This window comes from Bidens hawaiensis, unplaced genomic scaffold (genome assembly GCF_021521415.1).
Source record: "Bidens hawaiensis isolate Kalapana, Puna unplaced genomic scaffold, B.hawaiensis_p1.1 tig00058397_1, whole genome shotgun sequence".
NCBI classification, from domain to species: domain Eukaryota; kingdom Viridiplantae; phylum Streptophyta; class Magnoliopsida; order Asterales; family Asteraceae; genus Bidens; species Bidens hawaiensis.
In genome coordinates, this window is record NW_027506416.1 from 40,228 (window position 1) to 61,462 (window position 21,235).

General features: G+C 35.9%; 1 protein-coding gene and 1 pseudogene across 1 annotated transcript; one reads left to right on the top strand and one right to left on the bottom strand.

The window, feature by feature from the left end:
* The first annotated feature begins 8,931 nt into the window (after positions 1–8,931).
* On the top strand, positions 8,932–12,719 carry LOC143617790 (probably inactive leucine-rich repeat receptor-like protein kinase At3g28040; annotated as a pseudogene).
* A 211-nt stretch (positions 12,720–12,930) lies between these two features.
* LOC143617792 (putative E3 ubiquitin-protein ligase ARI8) lies at positions 12,931–19,314 on the bottom strand. The gene is made up of 15 exons (XM_077090239.1): positions 19,059–19,314; positions 18,542–18,666; positions 18,359–18,461; positions 18,182–18,272; positions 17,895–18,067; positions 17,699–17,803; positions 17,538–17,626; positions 17,347–17,454; positions 17,098–17,188; positions 16,906–16,995; positions 16,721–16,768; positions 13,960–14,031; positions 13,762–13,861; positions 13,545–13,671; positions 12,931–13,468 (listed from the first exon to the last, which is right to left on the bottom strand). Exons 1-15 carry the CDS (start codon positions 19,221–19,223, stop codon positions 13,204–13,206), a joined length of 1,752 nt encoding a protein of 583 aa, XP_076946354.1. The 5' UTR covers positions 19,224–19,314; the 3' UTR covers positions 12,931–13,203.
* Between the last annotated feature and the right edge of the window lie 1,921 nt (positions 19,315–21,235).

The window sequence follows — 21,235 nt, forward strand, 5'->3', positions numbered from 1 at the left end:
AGATTTATTGGCGTAAAGAATATATAGTATGAGTAAGATTTGGCGTAAAACATAGTAGTTGATACAGACATATAATTAAATGCGAGCGGGTTCTCTAATAGACGTCCCATGATATTTTACACGTATATAAATAAAATGGTATAAGCGAGCACTCTTAACAAACTCTAACATGCATCAAGACCGATCTTTATATAGCAGGTCACACAAAAGATGCATATTGATGCATTAACGAGACTTAACTGTTGATACATGAAAGAAAGGTGGTTCGTTTAAAATTTAACATGTGTTTGTTTAAATAAAAACGAATACACAAATTAAAATGTATATATGATCGTATTTTAACTACTACCATATCTATATATGACTATACAACTATACAAGTATATCACATGAAAAAATACTAGTTTTCATGATTTTCGAGTTAGTTTTATAATTGATATGTTTTTCCATACTTCAATTATATTTATTTGTTACGAAGAGGAGTAATTTAGTACATGTTTGAAACAAATACTATAAGAGATATATGTTCACAATGTGTCAAATTATGCATTGATTTCTTATAAAGTGTCATTTATCCTAAACTAAAAATATTAAAACAAATTATACCCTTTTGTCTTAAACATTGAGACGGTCATCAAATGATGGATATAAAATGATTCATGTGAAGAAGTAACAAAAGTGTCTCACTCACACGGGCTTCTCATATTTTCTTTCAACTTCATTAAATAATAATGAACTTGAATTAAAATATACCAAAATCAAATATGATATCATATTTAATACAATGAATTTATGATTGCAAACAAATATATACATCTTTTACCTCGAAACATGTTTAAAAAACATTTATGGCATATCCAAGAAACCCGTGAGCAGTTTTCTAACATGCATAATTGTCATTTATACAACAATAAACATACTTAAATCACCTAATTAATCTCATTCTTTATATTTTTGTCATTTTGTAGTTCCTTTCCTGACTTCATTTTTGTCTCCAATAAAAATATACATCTAATGATTATATATAGTTAGCTATATCTTTGAAACAAAGAAAAAAATCAGAAAGAAACAGTAATTATGTGTTATACCTCAATTATATCACAAGAATATCCATACAAATAGTCCTAAGATACATTACATATTTAAAGGGAATTCTCGTATGTATAAAGATCAACAATATATCGAATTAACCTGAATTCACGGACGAAGAGCAACAGCCAGATTACTAGACTCCATTGCTTCACGGATATCAATAACCACAACGACAAACAAGATCAATGGGTAAACCCAAAACTCGAAGGATTTGGGACGGGCATTTGGGAATTGGGTATGGGACATGGTATGTGATTAGTTAAAAATATTTTCGTGGGTAAGAGTAAGATATGGCATTAGATGATACCTGATCCAATAACAGGAACCATACACAATTGTAAACATTTCCCTTTTATTTCCAAACTAGTATTTACACCCCTGCGTTGCGGCCGAGGTGTAAAACCGTGACTTTACATATCCACTCCACTTGAAAGCATGAAGTTACCACCACCACCGCCTTCGTTTGCCATCCCCTCTCCTGCAGCTAGTAACTAACGTTAACCATTAAGAAAACCGAACAAAAAGTAGACGTAAAAGCGTTGAACCACACACTCGTTGCATCGTGTTAACACAAAAGTTAGACCGAAACATAAAATATAGAAAAAAATAACTAAGTCAATTTAACATCTGCGCGTTGTGGTGGGGCTGTTAAACGAGAAAATAGACATAAAAACGCTCAACTACACACATGCATTACAACGCGTTAACTCGTTAAATTCAAACGTAAATGTTAAACAAAAAAACTGTAAAAGATAAAAAGTATGGGACACCAAAGTTGAAAGTGAAAAAATATTGATGACTAAAACTAAATATATTTTATGACATATTTATAAACTATGAAAAAGTGTGCTAACCAAAAGTAAAAAAAATAAAAGTTATTTATAAAAAAATTACATGGTACAAACTTGGATGCACAATATACAAACGACTTATGCACATCTCTCCCACTTTTATTATTATATAAATTCTAGTTGCCCATAATCAAATTCTAGTATTTTTCTATTTGTCCATAATAACTGAGACATAATTAGATACGATCATCTAATTAATATATTCGTATAACTCATTCTTTGTATATGATTGTATACCATAAAATGACATGAGAGTAAAAGAAGACTCATGACCATAGTTATGACTTATAGCTGTTGTCTGAAATCATAAAAATAACTATTTTTGTGATTTTTTTTCCTATAGAATGATCAATGCAGTATGAAAGTAATACACAATTTTTGGATTGCAAATTTAAAATCCTCAAAAGGTTTAATTTTAATGTAGAATATTACTAATAAGAAAAAAGATCAAAAAAATCAAATAAAAGCATTGATTTTATTATTCAAGTACTCACCTGTCATTCTTGGTCAATGGAGTACTCTGTGATCAGTGTGTAACTAACTAACTACAGTAGAAACTCTATTTTAAAAACTATATAAAATAATATACTTGGAACCATCAAAATTTATTAATTAAAAGAGTTATTAATTAATCGATAAATTAATAATTATTAATTTATATATTAATTAATATTTTATTAATTTATAGTAGAATGTTCTGACTCACCCAGAAGAAAATGTAGTTGCACAGTTGTTGACTGATGAAGAAATTATTGAAAGCGTTATTGGAATTAATAAAGATGATATCGATGAAGAAGACGATGAGTTCTACAATGGAGCCCCCTTCGCGAAACGAAGCTATTAAAGCGGCAATCACATTAAACAATTTCTTGTTGAGCTATGAGAAAACAACACCAGAAGTTCTTACCATGCTAAGGAAAATTAGAGACAAGATTCAAGGGGAAATTGATTTCAACAAAAAACAAAAGATAATTGAATCATTTTTCAAGAAACATTCATAAATCATTCATGTAATATGTCACACCCCGACCAAAGGTGGCGGAACATGCCGAGGTGTAACGATTGTCCATAAGCACATGACACTAATTAAAGTGACAGTATTTAATAAACTCATTTCATTTCACAACATCGAAAATGTCACATAACAATTATCCATAAAATAACCATGAACAAGATATCACAAAATATGGCAAATTGATATTGTTCATTTTTACTAATATCCTAAGGTCTTTGATGTCGTTTTCTTCACAATCATAAATCAACCAAGATGCAAACCTGCAACATTTCATAAAATAAAGTTTGTCAACACAAAGGTCGGTGAGCAATTTATAAGTTTAATCATATTAGTATATAATAAAGATAGCCACAAAACTTGCATACGAAACGATAAATAAAAGTGGTAATTTGGATAAATAGATATCGCTAAACACATTAGCGACACCTAGCTATAAGGGGATGCCAAATAGTCTAGGATTTTATAGTTATCGTTAATTGCATTACGTTAACGACACCTTGCTATAAGGGGATGCCAAATAGTCTAGGATTTTATAGTTCCACCAACCAAAAACGATAAACACATAGGCATATAAGCATAGAACACCAAATCGAGCAATTATTTAGGTAAAGTATACAACTACGTTTGTGGTTTAAGATTCAAATATAAAGCATTTTGTTGAATAAGTATGAAATGTCACCCCCAAAATAAAAGATGGAAAATGGGGTATGAAGTACTCACCTTCAAGTGGTAAACTTGAAAGATGATAATTTAGAGATTTGTCGGAACGACGAGTTTAACGCACAATGCCTAAAAAGAAAAGAAGTCTTGAATTTAGAAATGTTGTCTTGAAGGTCTTTAAACAAAATAAATGTTGAGAAATGTAAATAATTAAAGTTCAAGGTTTAAAATGTGACTATTTAAGAATTTATAATAATAACCCTTTAAAAATGTAAGTTTGCTCGAAACCGGGTTAAAGTATCTAACCTTAATATTTACTCAACCTATGTTAAGTAATAAGGTGGGTAAAATGCAAGAATGCAAATCCCTTTGGAATAAAGATACTAAAACGGGTTTTTTTTTATCAAGTGTTCGGGTTGTCGGTTCGGGTCTTGATAATTGGTCAAACCCAAAGTCAACTTTCCAAAATATTGAATGTTATGAGATAACTCAATAAAATTTAATAACACTTAACCAAGTATGTAGTTCCATTGTTTTAGAACTAACAACGCACGTTAAGCGAGTGTTCGGTTTTGTCGGTCCAAACTTTGTTATGAGATCAAGTTGGATCCAACATTTCCAAGTACTTAAGAAAATATTTAAAAATCAATTCTTAACTATTTTTAAAGAAATATACAAGTCTTGATGGCTAAAAAAACAAACTTGTGTGTCTTAAGCGAGCAAGAATCGGTTTGGTTCGGTTTCCATCTCACAACAAGTTCATAGATGGTTTCCACATGTCCAAACACTAAAGAACTTGTATAATAATGTACAAATAAAAAAATACCAAAAGTTAACAAATAAAGTCTTTAAACAAAAGTTCGGTTTTCGGTTTGGATCGTGTTTCGGGTTAAGACCGAGGTAAGATTCTACAAACCCATAACCATAGAATTTGTAAAAATGATTTTAGAAACTTAGATCTGACACTAAGTATGTTTAAACAAACAAAACTAGTAACAAAGTTCGGTTTACGGTTTAGAGCTATTTACGGTTAAACCGAAGCATAGACTTTTAAAAACCCATAACCATGGAACTTGTAAACATGACCAACAAACTAAAATAAGCAAGATTAATATGTATGAACAAGTTATATAGATGTATATATATCAAGGACACGAAGTCCTCCATGAAGCCTTGCCTTATGGGGTCCGAAACCTCACCGACCGGAATCGGAGAAGTAACTACCAAAGGTAAACAAGGGGTGTATATTATATATATGTTGCATAACCATAAACAAGTATTAATAAGGCTACATAAACTAATTAAGATGAAAGACCAAAATCCTTCAAGAACACTTAAGAAGATAACCTTGAATCTTTGATGTTTGAGAGAGTTTTTTTTTTTTTTGAGTTGTAGCAAAGGAAAATGAAGAGGAAAGGTGGTGTATATATAGAGTAATGTTGGTGGTCAAATATGGGTGTGAGACACAAGAGTTTTCATGCAAAATGGATCAAGACAAAAACACACAACAACAAAAAAATAAATAAATAAATAAATAAATAAATAAATAAAAATAGGATGTTTTCATGACCCAACAAGTGTGAAACAATATTGTAACATAAATCCATTATTTTGATTATAACATAAGCTTCGGTTTACAAATCGGGTCGGTTTACATAATAAACAAATACAAAAACGAATACAAACAAGACCCGAAATTGACGAATGTCACATAATATGCTATATATAAAGAATTATTAATTTATATTTTATATGGGGTCTAAAGAAATTATCAAAAATGTATTATCGTATAATTTTAGCGAATTATTAATTTAGCACCCTATCCCCGAGTCGGGACCGGCAAAAAATATTATCTTAGAGAGTTTATTAAATAATCGAGTATTAATTTATCGAGTTTCTACTGTATAATACAAACACAAATGCACATTGTACAAGTAAGAAAGTAAAAGGTTAAGTGTCAGGAAAGTATAACAGATAATGCAAAAGGTACAACATAGTGGAGACAAGAATGCAAGTGCCCAAATTCTGATGTAGAAAAACACAGTGGCGCAAAGATGAAGGTAGAGAGACAAACACCTATCGATTACCAAACCACACCATGTGCATCTATGCCTTAGTAGGTCCCACCACCACTTACTTAGATTTCAAAACATTCCATTCCCTCCTTTCAATCTTAGGCTGAGGGGTGTGGAGCGCTAGAAAGGGCGCAAGAGGCCAGCCGCTCGCGCCCCGGGGCGCGAGCACCACACCACCGAGGCGCGAGAGGGGCGCGAGCGCGGAAAAAGAGGCAGGCGCAAGAGGGGTAGCGGCTGGGGGTAGCGTGAAGGAGGCTTGGGATGCGTGAATAGAGCCGTTGGCTCATATTAATGTGTATTAAAAAAAAAAAAAATTTTTTTTCCCTCTATATATATTCCTCTATATATCACATATATATTCCTCTATATAAACCAATACATACCACACCCAAAACCATTCTCACATACCACACCCAAAACCATTCTCACATACCAATATCACATACCACACCCAAAACCCAAAATCACCCTATCTTCGAAACCTTTTTTTAAAAACATGGCTGGAAATTGGTACCCAAACCTAGATTCAGAGTACAGTTACGACGATTTATGGTCGGCACCAGACCAAGCGATGTTTTATTCGGGGTCGCAACAATCATCCGGCTTTCAACCATCCAACATACAACCGTCTCCTAACTTTGTAGTTCCGGAGACCCAAGAACCAGAAGGTGAAGCTGCGGGACAAAGAAGACGCGTCCACCGGAAAAAACAAGTTGCAACGGACGGGTCGGGTTCGGCTTCGACCGGAAGGACGAAACGGAAAATCACTCCGTGGTCATCGGATGAGAAGGAAGCCCTGTGTCGGGCTTGGATAGTCACTTCTGAGGATCGGCGTTGCGGTAATTGTTTTAACGTTTTTAAAAATGATTTTTAATAAAAAAGTTAAATAAAAAAGTTAAATGACTTACAAATTTATTTATGCATTTTGCAGCGGACTACCAAAAGAGCAATGTCTTTTGGACAAAGGTTAGGGAGACGTTCTATTCGCTCGTTGGGAGTACAGAGCGGAACGCCGATATGATTTCGGGTCGGTGGACCGAAATCAGAAAATTTGTCGGCTTGTTTACTAATCTGTTCAACAGGAACGCCGGTCGTATGAGACCAAGTGGCAGTGACGATTTGGCGGTTTATAATTTCACTGTCGAAGAGTGGAAGCAGGAGTGCCTGCGGAGGTATGGGACGGTGAAGACGTGGGACGATGTAAAGGTGTGGGAGAGGTTGAGAAGGTGTTCTAAGTGGGTTGAGCTGGTGGCGCCGGACGTTGATGCGGAAGTAGGGCCGAAACGGACTAAAACTAGTTCGTCTGGAGCGTACAGCACTTCCGCCGGGTCGGATTGCCGGGTTGGATTCGACCTAAACGTTGCGGGGGAGGAAACGTCTTCACCGCCGAGGAGGCGGCCATTGGGAAGGGACGCCAGGGGGAAAAAACCGGCTGAGGGGGAAGCCGTAAACATCACCGATCTTGTTGAATCCCTCAATAAATTCAACAAAACCATGGAGGTGGTCTCTAACGACAAAAAGGAAAAAAAAAGAATGAGAGATTTGGACTTCCTTACAAGAGACTTCAGTAACCTAAATCCGGTCGACCAAATGCTGATGGAAAAACAAAAGGAACGTATCCGGAAGAGGTTGATCGAAGAAGACCAAGCCGAAGAATAAGAATAATGTTTTTTTTAGTACTTTAATTTTTTTTTAGATATTAATGTGTTTTTTTAATTAATGTGTGTTTTTTTAAATAATTTCTTGTTTTTTTAATAATACGTTTTTTTAATACATTTATAAAAAAATAAAAAAATAAACCGCTCGCGCCCCCTCTCGCGCCCCTCCACACCATGGCCCGGGGCGCGAGCACCACAACCAACACCCATCTTATCAAGTTTCTCTCTCTGTCACACGTCACAATATTATTGGCTGGCGCCCCCACTCGCGCCCCCACACCCCTCAGCCTTACATTTGTTTCAAAACTAACATATACACATATAAATATGTTTGTATTTAGACACTAGGATTTTTATCTTTTAAAGTACAACACGGATTTAATGTGGAAAAGTTTGAATTTATTCCAAACAAGTTTGGGTCATTTTCAAGTTAAATACGCTTAGTTAAACTGTCGGATTTTGGTTAATAGAAGCTCTGTAAACTTTTCTTTTTTTAAAATGCTTTTTACAGTCTAAACTTAGAAGCTAACATATAATGAACAGCACATAACTGTTTAATACACATTTGCCTTTTTATTGTAAAATAATTACTTTTAGAATATTAATATACAAAAACTACTGTATTATTTTTGGGTTAAAAGGGTTACGTATGTTTGCATAGGCGAACATGCGTAGGTTAAACGAGTCATATTTGTTTGGACTAGTGATGAAGCAAATATGCATATCATGTTTAGGTCAATATCTAACGCGATTTTAGGTCGTGCCGTGTTTGGATGCACATAAAATTTCCTGCTCATGTTAGCCCATCAATCCACTAACACAACCAGCTTAATACCCATAGGCCATAGGGTTTTTCTGTAACGGGAAAATGAGGGTTTCATTATTATTTTTGAACTTCTTTAATCTTTAATCTAAGTTGGTTCACTGAGATTTGCACAGTGACTCTTGAGTTTTGATACTCCCACGTTACACAGTTAAGTACAACATATAAAGCAAAAGGTACAGCCTAATCAAGATGGTTCAAACGTCAATTCCTAGTCCCAATGATGACACTAAAACTGGGGAAAAACACACAAATGTAAAGATGAAGCAAGAAACAAAAAAAACCCACATCACCAAAAGTATTCCATGTGGGTCAAGTGGGCCCCACACTTTTATACATATAACTTTATAGTTAAAATAAAAACCATTTGTGTTGTGAAAACTCTAGAAACCTATTCTTAATCATATATTTTTAATTAAAAATTAAATTTTGTGATCCACAATTAAAGTTAATAAAAAATGTTAAAGTTTTCTTACACTTTCTCTCTCCTAAAAACATATATATAAATTACTAAAAAAATGTAAAAATAAAAAGCAAAACATATTTTTTATGTTTTCGATGTTTTGTATTAAATGTAACAACATATATTACGTGTTACAAAAAAAAAAATACAATGTTACATAAGATTTTTACAAATTTTCTCAACTCAAAAGGGTTTTCAAACTATACTTCACTTAACTTTATATTCTTTAACATATATACTTCCCACTACATAAATATAACCAAACTCAATCACTTAACACCTTCAACCACTTAAATGGGTCACCTTCAATTCATCATTCTTGCATTAATCTCACTTGCTTCATCAACATCTGCAAAGCCAACATTAATCATGATGATAATGTTGATGATGTTATAGGACTCATAGCATTCAAAGCAGACATCATTGACTCATCATCACATCTATCATCATGGAATCAAGATGACACCTCCCCATGTTCTTGGAAGTTCATAACATGTAATCCAGCCACCGGACGGGTCACCGAGCTGTCATTAATCGGGTTAAACTTATCCGGAAAGCTCGGTATAGGCCTCCAAAAGGTCCAAAACCTCCAGGTACTAAACCTTGCTCATAACAACTTCACTGGACACCTTAACCCTCAACTCTCACTCCTTAACAATCTTGAAAACCTTAATCTTTCGCATAACGGTCTTTCGGGTACCATCCCGCCTTTTTTAACCAACTCCAGAAGGTTAAAGTTTCTTGATTTGTCCAAAAACTCGTTATCTGGTCCGGTTGCTAACGAGTTTTTCTTATCATGTTCGTCTCTTCGAGTACTCTCGTTGTCGGGAAATAACCTTAACGGACCGATTCCTAGCTCGGTTTCACAATGTAGTACATTAAACCATCTTAATTTGTCTAAAAACCGGTTTTCTGGTAGCCCGGATTTCGCTAGGGGTCTTTGGTTGTTGACCCGGGTTAGAACGTTGGATCTTTCGCATAATGTGTTAACAGGTAGTGTACCGGATGGTGTGTCGGGTTTGCCTTACTTGAAAGAGCTTTTTCTACAAGGGAATCATTTTTCAGGAAGTTTGCCTTTTGATCTTGGCTTATGCTCACATTTAAATAAGTTGGATTTAAGTAATAATATGTTTACTGAATCAGTTCCTGCTTCTTTCAATGGGCTTACTTCTTTAAGTTACTTGGATTTTAGCAATAATATGCTAACCGGTGAGTTTCCTAAATGGATCGGGCGGTTAAACGATTTGGAATACTTGGATGTTTCGGGCAATGGGTTAACCGGGACACTCCCGGAGTCAGTTGGTGGTTTGGGATTATTAACTTACATGAGTCTTTCGGGTAATAATATAAGTGGGAGCATTCCTAAATCATTGATCTACTCGAGTAAGCTCTCGGTGGTTCTGTTAAGAGGGAATAGGTTCAATGGTAGCATACCCGAGGGGTTGTTTGAGCTCGGGTTGACCCAGATTGATCTTTCGAGGAACCAGTTGACCGGTTCGATCCCTCCTGGATCGAGCCGGCCTTTTGAGACACTTGAGTCTATGGATCTGTCTGCGAACGGGTTAACGGGTGACATTCCGGCTGAAATGGGACTTTTCTCAAAGTTGAGGTACTTGAACTTGTCTTGGAATAATTTTGAGACAAGAATGCCCTTGAAGCTTGGGTATTTTGAGAATCTAACTGTGTTGGATCTACGAAATGGAACGTTTCATGGGTCGGTCCCGGCTGATATATGCAACTCGGGCAGCCTTGAAATCTTGCAACTTGATGGGAATTCGTTAACGGGAATGATATCCGAAGAGATCGGGAAGTGTTCGTTGCTCTACTTGCTGTAAGTCTTCTTGTAAGATCTTTAGATCCAGAGGTGGTAAAACATGGTCGGCAGGTCATTTCTAATCGTTGGTCAAAACACACACGCTGTTTTGGTTGACCCAAAATACTTTTTGTCAAAAGTTTTTACTTTTTAGAGTTTTTCAGTAAATTGTGGTTTTTGTCCATGTGGTTTGCTAAAAGTAACCATTTCAACCCCAAAGTTTAAAAAGTGTTATTTCAGTCCCTGATCTTTCATTTTTTTAAAATCAGATCCACCTCATTAACACCATCCAAAAGCAAAGAGCCTTTAATTTTATTTTTTTTAACACAGTGGATTTTAGTCTTTTAACTCAAAAGTTAACAGTAGAGATGGTGGTGTTAATGTCAACTTAATGCTGTGGATATGATTGTAATAGAAATGAAAGATCATGGACTGAAATCGCAACTTTTAAACTTAAGGAGTAAAACCACGACGACGAAAACCGTAATTTACTCTTTTTTCAAAGTTAGTTTGTTAAATATGCTTAAAAACCAATATTATTACAATAGCAATCAAATCTTCTGAATAAAACGATCTAGGAAGCTGTACGCTGTCAAAAATACACTTTCTAGTTTCTACCCATTTTGGCCCGTTTCCTAGCGACCCACATTAAGGGCAAAAGCGTAATTTGACCTTACGCTTATGATATACGCAGGAGCATGTCTCACAACGATTTACGTGGATTCATTCCAAGATCAATGTCACTTCTGAAAAAACTCAAGATTCTCAAACTCGATTCCAATGAGCTAAGTGGCGAGATACCACAAGAGTTAGGTGGACTAGAAAACCTGTTAGCAGTTAACATTTCCTACAACAGACTACAAGGAAGGCTTCCGGATAAGGGCATATTTCCAAGCTTACAAGAAAGTTCCTTAGAGGGTAATATGGGAATTTGCTCAACTTTTTTGAAAGGTCCATGTAAAATGGATGTCCCAAAGCCTTTAGTTCTTGACCCGTTTTCATACGAGAATCAAATGGGAGACCACGAAAGAGGGGCGAAATCGTCAAAAGGTTCCAAGCATCATAAGTTTCTCAGTGTTTCTGCTATAATTTCCATTTTAGCAGCTGTTTTGATCTCCATTGGTGTGTTGGTGATAAGCTTACTCAATATATCAGCAAGAAAACGGCTGCAGTTTGTCGCTAATGCGCTTGAGAGTTGCTCAAGCTCGGTTCGGTCAACACGCAGCCTATCGATCGGGAAGCTTGTTTGGTTTGATTCCAAGATTGCCCCTGGTTGGGTTGGTAACCCTGAGTCATTGTTGCACAAGGCAGCTGAGATTGGGAAGGGTGTTTTTGGAACTGTGTACAAGGCTTCATTAGGTGAAGAAGGTAGAGATCTTGCAATCAAAAACCTTGTTGTGTCAAACATGATTCAATATCCGGAAGATTTCGATCGTGAGGTTCGGGTTTTAGGGAAAGCAAGACATCCAAATCTTGTGTCAGTTAAAGGATATTATTGGACACCTAACTTGCAGCTTCTAGTGACAGAATATGCACCTAATGGTAGCTTGCAATCCAAACTCCACGAGTGGTCAACTTCAAGTCAACCGCTTTCGTGGTCAAAACGGTTCAAGATCTTGCTAGGAACAGCAAAGGGTCTAGCCCACTTGCACCATGCGTTTCGTCCCCCTATCGTTCACTATAATCTGAAACCGAGTAACATTCTTCTAGACGATGAATTCAACCCAAAAATATCAGATTTCGGATTGACTAGAATTCTAGCCAAACTCGACAAGCAAGTAATGAGCAACCGGTTTCAAAGTGCATTAGGCTATGTGGCTCCAGAGTTAGCGTGCCAAAGCTTACGTGTCAACGAGAAATGTGATGTTTATGGCTTTGGAATTTTGGTTCTTGAGGTTGTGACAGGTAGGCGGCCGATCGAGTATGGAGATGATAACGTGTTGATACTTGAGGAGCAAGTTAAGATGATGTTAGAAGAAGGTAATGTGCTAGACTGTGTTGATATGAGCATGGGACAGTATCCTGAAGAGGAGGTGTTGCCTGTTCTTAAACTGGCATTAGTATGCACTTCTCAAATACCTTCGAGCAGGCCGTCGATGGCTGAAGTGATTCAGATATTACATGTCATCAAGACCCCTATTCCTAACAGGATGGAAGCTTATTAAGAGTGTTAGAATTTTAGCTTTAATTATGTATAACTGTACTACTTTTATTCTTAGATATTAATGTTTTCACCTTGCATGGGTGGTTTTATTCATTATCAAACTTCAGTTTTTTGATTTCAAAAAGGTAACTAACTTTGGTCAGTATTACATATTACAATCTATCATTAGTAAATCAGAAATTTGATGCAAATTCACAAAGAATCATATTAAGGGTCTAGTCATATGAAAATGAGTTTTTTATATTAACATTTTATATAGCAAGATATCATCAATAGGTTTATATCAATTGCAAAATAGATAACTTATAAACTCCATTATAACATTAAGAAACCCCATTTCAAGTAACACAAAACATCCACATTACTTCAATTCAAAACAACCAACGGTCAACCTACATCTTTAACCACCAACCAGACAACAAAGCAAACCATCATGACCTGACCAAGTCCACCTAGCCAGGCATTGCCTATATACACCCAGCACCCACATTACAACTGCAACAAAACCGGCCCTCCCATCTTTCCTTCAATGGGCGTAATACATCGTGTAAATCCAACTAACCACAAGTATGGTTATCGAGCAGGTCGGTCACCGACTGTTGCCACATATCTGGCACGAAGTGGCGGTCTTTGGGTTCATAAAGGTGCACTGATCACATGACCACCCGGTTGAATCATCGGTTCGGCTTGTGGTTCCAACCTTGCTGGACCCTTTTCCTTTGGTCCCTTTTGACTTGCTTGTGCCTGCCGCGTTCTTTGATGTACTTGTCTTGCTTGATGCAGCGTGCGCATCTACATCTGATAGCCCGTTTTCTAGTGCTCCAACCAGGTTCTCAAAGTAGTTGCGTGTGACACTGTTGCGGTTGTTAAATAATATTAAATACATGTTTAGCAGTAAAAAAAAAAAAGGTTGAAAAAGGAAACAATTACCTAGTCAAATCAGCCAGCTTTGTTCTGAAGTTATTAAACGCGTCTTGAGAGTTATCATCGTTGAGGTAAGTATGTAACTCTTTCTCTGCGCATTGATGAAGCCTTTCTAATCCAGCCTCCGCGTCACCTGCCATCCACAATTTGTGTTAAAACCGTCACACGAATAAATCATTCTAGGGTTTAACATTGAGTGTACAATGTGGGAATCTTAGTATACCTTGTAAGTACTCAAAAAATTGTCTTTTTGCATGTTCGCGCTCCGGTAGGTAATACCCGTATGCGTAAGTCCACTTTAACACGCGCCTGCATTCAACTATCTGCAGGATAGAAAAACATAAATATCAGGAAAAAATTATAGAGATCACAAAGAGTCAAAGACAACTGAATCAGTGAAGATTTAAAAAAGTAAGTGTACCTGCAACCAAGCTTCTATAATGAATTTCAATTGTGTCTCAGGTTGGCACTGTTTCTCGCTAAGTTTTGCAAGCTGAAAAAAAATGGAAAGAATGAGGCAGTTATATTATATTAAAATTTAAAAACAAACTGAACACATCAGCGCAAGTTTCGAATTAGCCAAAAAATAAATTTATTCATCAGGTGATTTCTTAAATGGTTTGAAGGACGAAGTGGAGGCCCATGTTGGTGTACACAAGTCCCGATCAGTATATAATGCAAGGGGCTTGGTGTTAGAATTTGAGTCCACGATAGGCCCAACCCAAAGTCGATGAGGATCAGCGTGGAGTAACAGAAACCCAGCCAAGAAAACGGTTCAGTTGGCCAACTATCGGCAAAAGCCTTCTCCTCTGTGCATTTTAGTCGCAAAAAACAAGCACTATTTCTCCCAAGGGGAAAACAGAAACTTTCAAACTCCTAGAGATAGCTAGTGATACCAAAAAACCACCATATAGAAGACGTCAAAGACATGACAGCCACGTATATCACAAACCACCATGAGTAGCTTTTCAAGCTCAACCTAGCCTTGGGCTCGGTTCATTTACTGTTTATTAGTTACTGGCTTACTGCTTTGATACATATCTATAACTATAGTTTTTATATAATTTAATTAGTTTATCATAATTTTATATGTAATAATGATTATTATTTTATATATACGTAATATATCAAAATAAAGATTCTATAAATAAAAGGCTCGTTAAGGTTCCCAAGCAGGCTCAACTCTGAAGTTTGATATGCGAAGCCCAGGCTTGAGCTCGTTCATTAAAATATGGGCCTAAAAAAATCGAGCTAATTTAAGCTCGGGGAGATTCAAGTTTTTAGCGAGCCAGTCTACATAGCTCACAAGTGACTCGGCTTGTTAACACCCCTAGTCCTGATTTGGTGGTTAGGGATTCAATTGTTGGCTTCATTAAATATGATCCAAGCTAATTGGAATGAGATGTTTCTTTTTCCATCTGGCATGCAGACACATAAACTACAAGGTGTTGCATTTGGGCCCCGGGTATCTCTTCTTTACAATATCTTTCAATCAATAAATAACTCTCACAGATTTGCATCTTCTCTTGTAGCCACTCTAGCCACGGTACCAAAACATATCCTCGGAGCCAAAATCCTAGCCACCTTTTCGCTCATAATTCCATTGCGTTCCATTCCGTCCATTCCAAACTCTCTACTGCCAAACATCCGCTCCTAACGATATCCACACAAAGAAAAAACTGAAATTGAGAGACAAGTAGAAACTTTATTAGCTTCCAGTTCCGGCTTCATACCTCCAAGTACAAATCCTTTTCCTAGTCATGTGCTTTCGGTAAAGAGTAGCACGTGGAGCATGTGAAATAAAATCACCATCGCTAACAAATATCCCATCCCGAACATAGATAAGCTGTTGGAAATAGAAATATTATACGGACTGCAAGGTATTTGGAAAAGATGATCTTCAATCAAGTTACTACCAATATGTTAACCCATATGATATTGCAAAAACAGCATTCAGATCTCACACCGAGCACCAAGAGTTCATTGTGATGCTTTTTGAACTAACAAAAGCCCCATATATATTTCAGGTTGCAGTGGACAACAGTTTTAGGCCTTTTGCATGGGTTTGTGTTAGCCTATCTTTGAAAATATTCTGGTTAGTCGGCGGAATATTTTGCAGCCTTAGGGAAGCCGGCCCTACACAGTTTTGCGGAGAGAAAAGATGGCCAGCCCTAGCTGGGGCTGTCTTGGCTTAATTTTGGCAACTTGCCTAGTTACCTCTATAGCATGAGTAGAACGAAACCAAGGGATCTAACCCTAATTGCTGGTCGTTAAATATTCAATATCATACTTGTATATTGTAATCTAATATCACCTCATAAATAATGTTCTCTAGTAGCAGCCTGTAGACATAGGTCAGATTGGACAATTCCCGTGTGCTTTTACTTTCAGTTATTATAGTGGTTGTGTGATTGTCTTACACCATATCGCCCAAACCTCAGCGATCAAGACTGAATGTTATCATCCCCGATCCACTGCCACCGCCGCCAATCAGCAATAGCTACAGTCGGATACTATCTTAACAATTCAAACTTATAGTAAAAACATGAAAAACAAAACCATCACTTGCAGGTAGCCTTCAACCGTTTTAGTAGCAATCAGTATTAAGCCAATCTTTCCAAGCACTGGTTTACAACAAAAGGAATGATTGCTCACTTTTGTAAGGAAGTATTCCCCTCCATGGGTTTCCTCGATTCATTATTTCTATCAAGAAGCTATTTTCTTTTAGCAGAGAAATTAATCAGGCTGAACAAATGCTTTAAAGCTTATCTTCATTGCTTTTCAGACGAACAACCAACCAACCACCCCCTTTTAAGGTTTTTCATGGTCGAGATCCACCCCCTCTTCACCCATATGTCTTTTGGCAAAACAATGAATGTTGAACTCGAGAGCCAATTGGTCACTCGAGAAGATATGTTGAAGCTTCTTTTAAGTACTTTAAAGAAGGCCCAAGACCGAATCACTAGTGACGTTATTTTTAATAGTTCAACCTTATCATCAGTAGAGTCTTGCTAAGTGCCATTGTGGGAAGCTGTCCCCATGATCCCTTGGCTACATAGCCAGCCTTACCAATACTATTATACTCTACAGTTATATTCTCTAATGCAATGTATATAACAGCAAAGCACAGCTATTTTAATCTTCCAAAATGCTAAAAGTAAGAGATCAAAATATCAACTTACATGAACTGTTTGCATCTGATTCAAGTCCGCAAGTGCTTTTTGCCTCGACTATCATTGTGAAAAAATAAAAGTATCATTTACCATTTATTCCAGGTGCAAACATGACAGAGAATCTTCAAATATGCCGAAGTGGTCAAAGTGCCGAAACAATTAGAAGAATACTGGTTAAAACAATTGGTGCATACCGATTGATTTGTAGCCCAACGCTCATAATAATGAGTGTATCGCTCTAGGGAGTTCTTTGCCATCTCTCTTCGACGTTCTGATTCATCATACTGCAAATGAAAATAAAGTAATTACCAAATCAACAATTAAAATTTAAAAAACAAAAAAGATATTAATGTTTGATTTGAAACAAAATAGATCAGTTTAACTACCACTCCCTCTTGCTTTGCTGACTCATAACGATTGCAAGCATAAAAGCCACCAGTCCTCTCACCATGATCTGACCATTGACCAAGGCACAACCTACATGTACATTTTTTTTGGAAGATTAGAATCTTACTGAAAGGGCATTAACTTATGTTCATAAAGTTCACAACTTTGTAAACTAGAATATTTTTTAGCTAAACCATACAAAGATTCAACCTTTTAAACCGAACCCATTACAAGAAACCAAATCTTACCAGCAAAACTCATATTTGCAAGGAGCGTTGCAAGTCATGTGCATACAACCTTGGTTCTTCTCAATTGGACGTTTACACTTTGGGCAAGGCTTAGAATTAGCCAAAATCCTGAAATTGTAACATCAACATCAAAACAAGAAAACTAACATTCTGCATATATTATATGGCATTCTATTGACAATAATATCTACCAATTCATATTTTCAGACTCCGCACTGTTTTTCATTATCCACTTGGACACGGTTTCACAGTCAACTGGTCGATGAGCTTCTTCTGTACACTGCAATAAATAGAAAATAAAAAACTGTATCGTTTATGAAGCAAGAACATAGATTAATATTATAATACTCACATTCCAACAAAAGCTGTGTGAGCAATGACACGTCACATCATAGCTCCCACTTCCAAGTTCAAACTCAATTGCATGGTCACAGCCCGGAGCAGGACACCATTTTGTCTAAAAAAAATAAATATATGAAAAAAATCTTAAATTGCAGGAGCCAGGAAAAAAGAACACAAGCTACTAACAGTTTAAAGTAAATGTATACCGTTTTGCTGTCCTCAATAAAAGATCTAAGAAGGTAACGCCGATATTTCTTCTTATCTTCATCTGAAGTCACCATGTTGACCATGTCCACTCCGACAGCAGCACCACATGATGGAGTGGGACATCTTAATGTCAAACATCCAGGACCATCACTGATAGATGTGCTGATGTAAGCTATAACAAACAGATAAAAAGATAAAAACTTTATTAAAAATGCAAGCTTTTCATTGAGAATCAACTAATACAAGGAATTTTAAAAAAATAACAAAAAAAAAAAAAAAAAAAAACCTTTCCAGCATGTATTGCAAAAAGGATGGCCGCAAGCAGCAGAGCTAATCTTATCAAGTGAATATGATTCAAAGCAGATCCCACAAAGCAGCTTCAACACATATTACAACATTGAAAAACATATCAATAAACACTTACACAATCACATTCAACATATTTAACCTAACATTTACAAACCTCTCCAGCTTTTGGTGGCTTAACTGTCTTGTCCAACAAACCAACCGCCTTTCTAACTTTATCCTCATTAGCAAACCATGCTTCATGAACATTACTAACATTCCTGCGGGACATCATACCAACTTAATTAAAAACAAAAACAAACTTCTTGATCAGGGTTATTCACATAACTCAACACATTACCAGTTATAACTGCGTAAAAGCATACACGCGGAATCCCTTGAAATCGAAAGAACCGAGCAAATTGTGGTGATATCCTCCTCTTGGCGCTGGCAAATATCGTCTTCCTTCAATATAGTATAATTTTTCTGAAACATGAAACAAATTATCAAGAACAAATGTTAAATCATCCATACAATCAGTTTGAAAGCAGCTAACAAAACATCAACTTTACTAAAACAGATAAACAAATAATCAAAAAGATAATTTCTTGAAACAACAATCCCATAATCAGCCAACAAAACCATGATCCATTAATCATATAAAACAAACTATTTTTTCTAAAACATAAAACAAATTATTGATTTTAAGATTCTTGAAATCCCAATAATCAGCTTAAAGAACCAAAAAGCAATCAACTTTACTAAAATTAAAGAACAAATAATCAAAAAGCATAATGTCTTGGAACAATCCCATCATCATCTAACAAACCCATGATCCACAAACCGAAAAAAATGCAAACTTTACTAATTTAATCAACCTGTTGGCGACTAACTAATTCTGCAACAGACTCATCAGACTCATTAGGCAAGAACTCGTATCCAGCATCATCTTCATCCTCGCTGTACATGGCATCACCGCTGTAATAATCTTCCTCGTAAGAATCAACATCGTGGGCGTCATGCATATCATCTTCTGAATCCATCAGTAAAACCCCAATTAAGGGTGTGTGAATTTAGGGTTTTAGTGGGTATGAATAATTTGATCGAATTGGGGATTTTGTGGCGTGCTGAGGGTTTTAATTTATGGGATGATGAATGAATGAATGAGGTTGTCGGTCTACGCAAAGTCGCAAAACAACCACAATATATTATTATTAATATTAATATTAATATTAAGTAACCTTTGAAACAAGGGTTTATTGTTCTTTGTCTTATATTGTTATATTTTAGGAAAATTATGAGTTAAGGTGGTGTTTGGGATTCCTTATTTTCATCAACTTATAATTTATAAATTTTTTGAAAAGTTAATAAGGTGTAAAAGGTGTTTGGCAAACCATAAGGCCTTATGGATTTTAACTTACGGAGAATGCAAAATAAATGGGTTTTGAAAAGTTAGAAATTTATAACTTATTAACTTAATTGGTTTGATTTACCTATTACACCCTTCTAACCCTCAAACCCATTACACTCATTTTAAAAAAGATCCTTTTTAGTCATTTTGGTTTTCCTTAACACATAAGCTAATCCATACATTTTTTTTCAAAACTTCTTTTAAAATATTCATAAGTTAGTAAGTCTTTTTTGTTAAAAGTCATTTTTCTCTTAAATAAGCAATCCCAAACACACCCTAAGTTAAGGAATGATTCTTTTTATGATTTGTGTGGTTTTTAGACTCGATACAAGGGTAGTTCATGATCTAATTTGATGGTGACTAGAAGCGAAGAGATGTGGAATGCGAGACCGAATAATGAAAGAAAGATTTGTTAATAACAGAGAGAGCTTACAATGAGAGCTTAGCAATCTGTTCTAAATTGATTAGGGTCGGTTAAGGACTTAAGGTTATAGACTTTTAAAGAGTGTATAAATTTTATCATACTTTTGTTATGGGGTTTTAGCTTTGCATATACATTTTGTTTGCCTTAGTCGTTTCGTGCATTAGCGTATAGACTTATTTTAGGTATTTATGCTTTTAAAGGGGTTAATGTTTTCTTGTTGATTTAAGGTTACACCTATTGCGACTATAGTTTACTCGTCATCTCATCATGATAAAGTTAGTTCACTTGTATCATTGTATGATTATTTGATTTTTAGCCGCTTTTTATATTATATGAGATATTATATTGGAGAGGGAGCGGGAACAAACTCTCTAGCCCCTGTGATATGGCTATTTGATTTTAGTGGCGATGTTTCGTCCACCTAAACCCACAGCATCTTCACTGTGTTTCATGCCATACTTGTTTTCTTTGCCCATGCTCACTTCATGCAAGTACTTGTTTTAACGTTTGTGGTCAAGACTAGCTTGATTTCTTGTACTTGGCGTTATGCATCGTATGTTGCACATCATTGCGATTATCTTGGCTTACGTCATTGGATTGAGGCGTCATTTAGGACAACATCAACCTCCATCAACACCTTTTTTGTGTCATGATCCTTTGTGTTTTTCCGATTTCCACCTATTGAAATTGAAATCGAGTTGCATATTAGCCTATGATTAATAAGAAGCTGCCATCACATTTTTTCATTTGTATATAAAGTGTGGTCATGGCTAAAAAAAATCATCTTGGCGTAGTGTATCGAAGAAGGCATCCACTACCTTTATCTAGCGTGATGCGTTGGTGATCCCTATCAGCTTTGTTTTTGCAAGATTAGAACCCTAATCCGATTTATTTGATTAGCCAGATAAAATGTTTGGTTTGATGTAAAATTGAGTCTTTACCTTTTTCCACTGTAATTTTGAAAATGAACGTTTAAATGCTCTTCAAAAGTAAATAAATAGATCCGACACATATAAAATGCGGTTAATCCTGCCATTCCAAACATATATGCCATGGTTCCTTACTTCGACAGGGTACAGATATCTAAAGTTTTTATTTTTAGATACTTTTTCAGACCTATTGCCGATACTAAGTAGCAGCCAAAAATTTGTATCCATTTTTCATGATATTATGCATGGATCAGATATATCATGGCGAATTCTTCAGAAAAAATTATGTCT

Coding starts and splice junctions, on each gene's coding strand:
- LOC143617792 (XM_077090239.1), bottom strand. CDS start 19,223: ATGGATTCAGAAGATGATATGCATGACGCCCACGATGTTGATTCTTAC. Junction 17,627..17,698: donor CACACAGCTTTTGTTGGAAT/GTGAGTATTATA, acceptor TATTTATTGCAG/TGTACAGAAGAAGCTCATCG. Junction 13,469..13,544: donor AAGCTGGCTGATTTGACTAG/GTAATTGTTTCC, acceptor CAACCGCAACAG/TGTCACACGCAACTACTTTG.